Below are 8067 nucleotides of genomic sequence, written 5' to 3'. Positions count from 1 at the left end.
ATCCAGGATTATCTTCTGTGTCTGTGTTAATTGGTTTCCCTTTTCTTTGTTGAAGAGGGTCTGTGCAGTCTTTCTGCCTAGTCCGCCATCTTGCTGCATCTCCTCATCTGGTACTTTATCACTTTTTGTACATAAATCCAACTCATATTCAAACCCAAATAAAATCCCATTTAACTCACTGGACAGGTTTTAACTGAACATTCAGACTAAGACAGACTAGAAAGAAGGACCTGGCAATCTATATCTAAAAACCCGACCAGTGCAAACCTTATGAATCACAGCTGAACACTATCTTATACAGTGCTGGAAGATGAGCCTCAGGTTGGAAGGCACTCAGAATATGACTGGGGAAGAGCTGCCTCCTTAAAGTACAATTAATCTTATTAATGTGGATGAAGTAAAACTTTTGGGACCTTCATTTTTTAATGTTGTATGACTCAACATGAGAAGAAACAGTTGCCAACTTCCACTAAAAATCAGAACATGGAATGTATAAAGTATGAATCTAAGAAAACTGGAAGCTCTCAAAAAAAAGTTTTCAATATTCTAGGCAGTAGTGAGCTGAAATGGATTGGTACTGGCCGTTTTGAATCAAATAATATAGTCTACCACCGCGTTTTCAAGGCTGAAAAATTCAAAAGGAATGGCATCATATTCATCATTAAAAAGAACATTTCAAGATCTATCCTTATTCTGGTTACCTAATGCCGCTCTGACAAGAATATACCACAAATAGGATGGCCTTAACAGTTTATTCTCTTACAGTTTGGAGGTTTTAAGTCCAAGTTCAAAGGCTCTAGGGTTTGGGTAAAAGCCCCTCAACCTTGGGGTCCAGCTCTGCCTCCTGCTTCCTGCCCGTTGGAACTAGAGGCATTTTTTCACTCAGATAGCTGCTGGCTGCTGAGGCTGAGAAGTCTAAGGTTGACGAGTAAAAATGCACAGTCTCGATGTTACCAAACCACATAGCAGACCATCAACTTAAGTCCATTTTAAGTCCCAAGGTCGGCAGAGCATGGCAGGCTGCTGAACAATGACACATCTACATGTAGGGTCCAAGTGTGCCATAATTAGAGACCATTCTCAAAGCTGCTACTTATATACAGAAAGCAGATCACATACCCAAAGCAGCTACTCAGCTGCTTGTGGTAGATCCCACCATGGAGCTGATTGCCAATCTCATCATGGGGAATAACTACCACCAGCTGCCCAGCCACTCACTCAGTCAAGCTGACACACAAACATAACCACCAAAATCTTGATGTATAATACTGTCAGTGACAGGATAATATCTATATGCCTACAAGGAAGATCAGTTAAAATGACCACTATTCAAATTTAAGTATCAACCACTAAAGCCAAAGATGAAGAAACTGAAGATTTTTACCAACCTCTGCAGTCTGAAGTTGATCAAATGTACAATCAAGATGCACTGAAAATTACTGGTGATTGGAATACAAAAGTTGGAAACAAAGGATAGGTAATTGGAAGATAAGGCCTTGGTGATAGAAGGAATGTCTGTGACAGAGTTTTGCAAGATCAAGGACTTAACTGCAAATACCTTCAACAACATAAACAGCAACTACATGTATAGACTTTGCCATATGGAATACACAGGAATCAAATTGACTATTTCTGTGGAAAGACATGGAGGAGAAATTCAGTATCAGTCAGAACAAGGTCAGGGGCCGAATGCAGAACAGACCATCAATTGGTCATATGCAAGTTCAAGATGAAGCAGAAGAAAATTAAAACAAGTCCACGAGAATCAAAGTACAGTCTTGACAATATCCCACCTGAATGCTGAAACCATCTCAAGAACATATTTGACACACTGAACACTAATGACTAAAGACCAGAAGAGTTGTGGAATAACATCAAGGATATTACACATGAAGAAAGGAAAAAAAAAAAAAAAATCACTAAAAATATAGGAAAGAAAGAAAAGACCAACATGATGTCAGAAGAGACTCTGAAAGTTACTCCTGAACACAAAATAGGTAAAAGGAATGGAAGATATGATAAAGTAAAAGAGCTTAGCAGAAGATTTCCCAAGGGCAGCTCAAGAAGATAATTTAGTTCAAAAGCAAAAGGGAAGAACATGCTTGGCATTTCTCAAGCTGAAAGAGCTGAGGAAAAAGTGTTAAGTCTTGAGTTGCAATACTGAATGATTCCAGGGGGAAAATACTGAATGATGCAGGAAGCATCAAAAGAAGATGGAAGGAATACAGTCACTGTGCTAAAAAGAACTGGTCGATGTTCAACCATTAAAGGAGGTAGCATAAGATTAAGAACTGATGGTATTGAAGGAAGAAGTGCAAGCTGCATTGAAGGCAGTGGTGAAAAATAAGGCTACAGGAATTCATGGAATACTAATCAGATATTTCAACAAATGGATATAATGCCAGAAGTGTTCATTGGTATATGCCAAGAAATCTGGAAAACAGCTACCTTTTCAGCCAGTGGAAAGAGATCCGTATTTATTCCCATTCCAAAGAAAGGTGACCTAACAAAATGCAGAAATTATTGAACATTGTATGCAAGTTAAATTTTGCTGAAGATAATTAAAAAATGGTCGCAGCAGTACATCGACAGGGAGTTGCCAGAAATTCAAGCTAGATGCAGAAGAGGACATGGAATGAGGGACATCACTGCTAATGTCAGATGGATCTTGGCTAAAAGCAAATAATACCAGAAAGATGTTTACTTGTGTTCTATTAACTATACGTGGATCATGACAAATTATGGATAACACTGCAAAGAATGGGAATTCCACAGCACTTAATTGTGCTCGTAAGGAACCTGTACATAGATTAAGAGACAGCCATTCAAATAGAAAAGGGGATAATGCATGCTTTAAAATCAGGAAATGGGTGTGTCAGGTTTGTATCCTTCTACTATATGTATTAAATATGTATCGTGAGCAAATAATCTAAGAAGCTTGACTATTGGAAGAAGAATGTGGCATCAGGATTGAAGGAAGACTTATAAACCTGTGCTTATGCAGATGACAAACTTTGCTTGCTGAAAGCAAAGAGGACTTGAAGCCTTCTGTATGGATTACATATCAACATGAAGAAAACAAAATCCTCATAACTGGACCAAGAAGTAACATCATGATGAAGGGAGAGAAGACTGAAGTGTTAAGGATTTCATTTTACTTGGATCCACGATCAACACGCAGCAGTCAAGAAATCAAGCGATGTATTGCACCGGGTAAAATTGCTGCAAAAGACCTCTTTTTATGTTAAAGACCAAAGATGTCTCACTGAGGACTAAGGTGCACCTGACCCAAGCCATGGTATTTTTAACTGGTTCATATGCATATAAAAGCTGGATAATGAATAAAGATGACTAAAGAAGAACTGATGCCTTTTAACTGGGCTGGCAACTGATGGCGTAGAACTGGGCAGTGTTTCGTTCTGTAGTACACAGCTTCACTGTGAATCGGAACTGACTCAATAGCACCTAATAACAATAATTCACTAAATCCTTTCTAACTCTTCTGGCCCTCACTGAGCATGCCATTTTCTACTCTACCATAGTAAGAGTTGGAATAAAATGCTTCTGTGGGCAATCAAGTTTAAACAAACCCAAAAGCCTATTGTCATCCAGTTGATTCTGACTCATAGCAACCCTACAGGACAGAGAACTGCCTTATAAGATTTCCAAAGCTGTAAATCTTTACATAAGCAGACTGCCTCATCTTTCTCCTGTGGACCTTCTGGTTAGCTACTGAATGCTTTAACCACAGCACCACCAGAGCTCCTTGAAGTTTAATACGGTACATACTACATCCTCATTTTGGATACACACAATAAACACTGCATATTAAAAGTTCTGAGATAGTCCTACCGTAAAAAAAAATGCTGTTTATTTTGTATGTGAAAGCCAATAATGGACTATATGTGTTTGTGCAAAAAAGAGATTGACAAAACCTCAAAAAAATGCATCCTGTCTTAATAAATGATGAACTATTAAAATGAATTTGATTTAATGTCAATAAAGTGTGTGTCATGGTGCCTTTTACTAACTCTACACATTAACTTACCAATGGCAGCTTTGCCCCAGATCTGTACACTAAGGTCTGTTTTTCCTTTTGTGGATTTATTTAATATTTGAAGGCTAGTTTTAAGTCTGTGTTGTTGCTCATTTTTTTCATCTCCTTCCCACGGATTCCATTCTTCACTTTCCAAAGCAGATTGTTCTGTTTTAAAAAGAGTAAAAGTGTTTATCAGTAAGGTAAAACAAGCAAAACAACAAAAAAACCTCAGCTGCTTCAAGTCAGTTCTGACTCTTGGCAACCTCATGAGTGGCAAGAGTACATGGGCTCCTTTCAGAAGCACACTACCAGGCCTTTCTTCTGAGGTGTTTCTGGGTGGGTTCAAACCACCAACACTTCAGTTAGCAGTGAAGCACTCAACTATCTACACCATCAAGGGGCTCAGTAAAGTATAGCTGTAGTTAAGTCATTTAAACTAGATGTTAGGGAATTCTAATATCATTCTTACCTCAATTTTTCAAAGTGATAAAGCAACTGAATTTGAATTGGTTAAATATACATTTTTTAAAAAAGGAAATCATAACTTACCTTTACTCTGAAAGATCTTACAAATAAAAAGGTAACAAAGACAATGATATTCTCCAAGGTAAAGCCTTTTAAAACAGCTGAGCAATATATATCAACTTACACGTTTGTTATTAAGAACCATCAGATCGGTTCTCTCAGCGAATCTCTGTACAACAGAATGAAAACCTACCCAGTTCTGCACCGTCCTCTCAATCATCATGCTTGAGCCCACTGTTGTAGCCACTGTGTCAATCCATCTTGTTGAGGCTCTTCCCCTTTTTCACTGACCCTCTACTTTCCCAAGCATGCTATCCTACAGGGACTGGTCCCTTCTGACATGACCAAAGAATGAGAGACAAAGCCTGGCCATTCTCACTTCCAAGGAGCATTCCAGCTCTACCTCCTCCAACACAGATTTGTTTGTTCTTCTAGCAGTCCCTAGCATATTCAATATTTTACCAATACATTCAAAGCATATGAGTGAGGCATACAAGGCTACTGAAAATACCACGGCTTGGGTCAGGTGCACCTTAACCTTTGAAGTGACATCTTTGCTCTTAAACACTTCATAGGGGTCTTTTGCAGCAGATTTGCCCAATGCAGCATGTCTGATTTCCTGATTGCTGCTTCCATGAGTGTGACTGTAGATCTCAGTAAAATGAAATTCTTAACAACTTCAATCTTTTCTCCATTTATTATGATGTTGCTTATTGGTCCTGTTGTTAGGATTTTATGTTGAGGTGTAATCCACAGTGAAGTGTTTAGGCTTTGAGCTCCATCAAGAACTACTTCAGGTCTTCTTCACTTTCAACAAGGAAGGCTGCATCTTATCAAGGTTGCATGCTTATCCCAGATGTTAGTAAGTATTCCTCCAATCCTGATGCCACATTCTTCACATATGCCAGTTCCTTGGATTATCTGCTCAGTATACACAATGAATAAGTTGGTGAATGGATACAAACATGACTTAAATCTTTCCTGATTTTAAACTATGCAGTATTCCCTTTTTTTATTTGAACAACTGCTTCTTGGTCTACGTATAGGTTCCTCATGAACACAATTAAGTATTCTGGAATTCCCATTCATCACAAGCTATCCATAATTTGTTATGATCTACACAGCTGAACGCCTTTGCATAGTCAGTAAGGCACAGGTAAACTTCTTTCTGGTATTCTTTGCTTTCAGCCAAGATTCATCAGACATCAGCAATGATGTCCCTCATTCCATGTCCTCTTCTGCATCTGGCTTGAATTTCTGGCAGTTCCCTGTCAGTGTACTGCTGCAACCGTTTTTGAATTATCTTTAGCAAAGTTTACTTGTGTATGATATTAATGATATTGTTCAATAATTTCCATATTTTGTTGGATCATCTTTGTTTGGAATGGGAACAAATATGGATCTCTTCTAGTCAGTTGGCCAAGTAGCTGTCTTTGGCATAAATTTTGTGGCATAAATGAATGAATGCCTCCAATACTGCATCCATTTGTTGACACATTTCAATAGGTACTCCATCAATTCCTAAAGCCTTATTTTTTGCCAATTCCTTCAGCGCAGCCTGGACTTCTTTTAATACCACAGATTCTTGATCATATGCTACCCCCTGAAATGGCTGAACATTGACCAATAATTCTTTTTGGTATTGTGACTAATGTGTATTTCTTCCATCTTCTTTTGATGCTTCCTGCATTGTTCCATATTTTGCACATAGAATCCTTCTTCAGTTCTCTCAGCTTGAGAAATGCTGAGCATATTCTTCCACTTTGATTGTCTAATTCCAGGTCTTTGCACTTTTCATTATAACACTTTACTTTGTCTTTTTCAAGCTGCCCCCTTGAAATTTCCTGTTCAGCTCTTTTACCTCATTATTTCTTCCATTCCCTTTATACATTAAAAACACAGACCCAGCCAGTTGCCATCAAACTGACTGTGACTTATTGCAACCCCATATGTATTGGAATAGAACTCTGCATTATCAGGTTTTCAATGGCTGGTTTTTGGAAGTAGATTGCCAGGACTTTCTTCCATGGTACTGTTGATGGATTTGAACCTCGAACTTCTTTCATTTAGTAGCCAAGCTCCTTAACTATTTGCACCACCCAAGGACTCCATTGTACATACATAACATAACCTACACAGAAAAACCTGATTTTAGAATGTGAAGTGTCCACCAGTTTTAGACAAAATTGTATAAAATTCTGAAAGAAGGATTGATAAAAGATGAGTTGGATCCTGACACGGTTAAAATACAGCTCAAGGGGCTCGAACCTGGAAGGAAAGCCACCTGGCCTTCTAACCTGAACGCATGCTTTGAGAAGGTTCTTGTTCCAAAATGGAAATAGATGTCTTAAACTCAGGGGCGATTTGCAGCCTTCCATAGCGTTTCTGCGAATCAATCGAGCAGTTTGGACAAAGTCTTGAACACTCAATACCTGTTTTGAAGGTGTGCGCGCCCGTCAGTCACAGGGTTGCAGAGACTGGATGGCATATGAGATTCGAAATAGGACAAGTAAAACGCTTACTCTCCAATTCTGAGCTCAAGCCTAGTTCACGAGAACTGGAGGAGAAAAATCAATACAGGTGCCCAAGGACAATCCCGGTCCACGAGCCAGGCCCGTGCCACACAGACAGACTCCGACCTGCCCCCCGCCCCGCAGCCCACTGATCAGACGCTCACGCTGCACAGGGCCAAGGCCCAGCCCTACCTCGGCCGCGCCTCTCCCGCGCCGGGACCGCCCCCTTCCTGAGGCCCCGCGGGGACGCGGCCGGCGCCCGGTGGCGGCGCCCGAGAAAGACGTGGTAGGCAGCGTAGAGGGAGAAGAGGCAGTACAGAGCGATTAGAAAGGAGCAGAGGCGCTTTCGCGTCAGCCGCATCCCACCCCGGCCTCCCGTCAGCCTACCGCCTCCATAAAGTGGGGCTTAGGAGAAGCCGCAGGTGACACGCGGGGCTCTGGTGGCGACTGGTGCAAGCCTAGGCCCGACCCTCCACTCCCACAGCTCCTCCGCCCAGTTCCGGTCCTTCGCTCCGCCCCCAGTCCATCTCTGGCAGGCTCCCAGCTCTTTTGCCTGCCTCGGTACAGGCGCGGATCCTTCCAGCCTCCGCCCCTCGTGGGGCGGGGAGACTCTAACGCCTTTGGCTTTTGGCAGCCTCTCTTGACCTCCGCAGTAGCGGTATATTCTTGGCCCCTTTCAACCCTACCTCTCCTTCCCGGTGGTCCCCCTCCCCCAAAACTTAGCCAAAATCTTTAAGAAACGACAGCAGCCGTGGTGGTCTGTGAAAGCCACGTGGAGATACGGATCATGTCATGTTTTTAAAATACAGGATCTCCAGCGACTAGTCCAGGGCTTGCTGCATTGATAAACGAATGACTATAAATACCTCTTTAAAGAATCATATTTTATACTATACTCTGGTGGCGTAGTGCCTAAGGCATTTTGACTGCTAACCAGAAGGCTGGCGGTTCAAAGCCACCAGCCACTCCTTGGAAGGAAGATTGGGCAAT

At 41.2% G+C, this 8067-nt stretch overlaps 1 protein-coding gene across 1 annotated transcript in view; it reads right to left on the bottom strand.

Annotated features, from left to right (window-relative positions):
* Window positions 1–7438, bottom strand: part of RXYLT1 (ribitol xylosyltransferase 1) — a 45466-nt gene extending 38028 nt beyond the window's left edge. The window contains exons 1-2 of the mRNA XM_007942728.2: window positions 7270–7438; window positions 4049–4204 (exon numbers count right to left, since the gene is read on the bottom strand). Coding sequence (XP_007940919.1) covers window positions 4049–4204; window positions 7270–7438 — 325 coding nt within the window. The remainder of the gene's footprint in view (window positions 1–4048; window positions 4205–7269) is intronic.
* Window positions 7439–8067: the final 629 nt, after the last annotated feature.

This window comes from Orycteropus afer, unplaced genomic scaffold (assembly GCF_000298275.1).
Source record: "Orycteropus afer afer isolate SDZICR_OR568_19922 unplaced genomic scaffold, OryAfe1.0 scaffold00097, whole genome shotgun sequence".
Taxonomy (NCBI): domain Eukaryota; kingdom Metazoa; phylum Chordata; class Mammalia; order Tubulidentata; family Orycteropodidae; genus Orycteropus; species Orycteropus afer.
The sequence above is the reverse complement of the archived record's forward strand: the minus strand, read 5'-3'. Positions and strand labels throughout refer to the sequence as shown.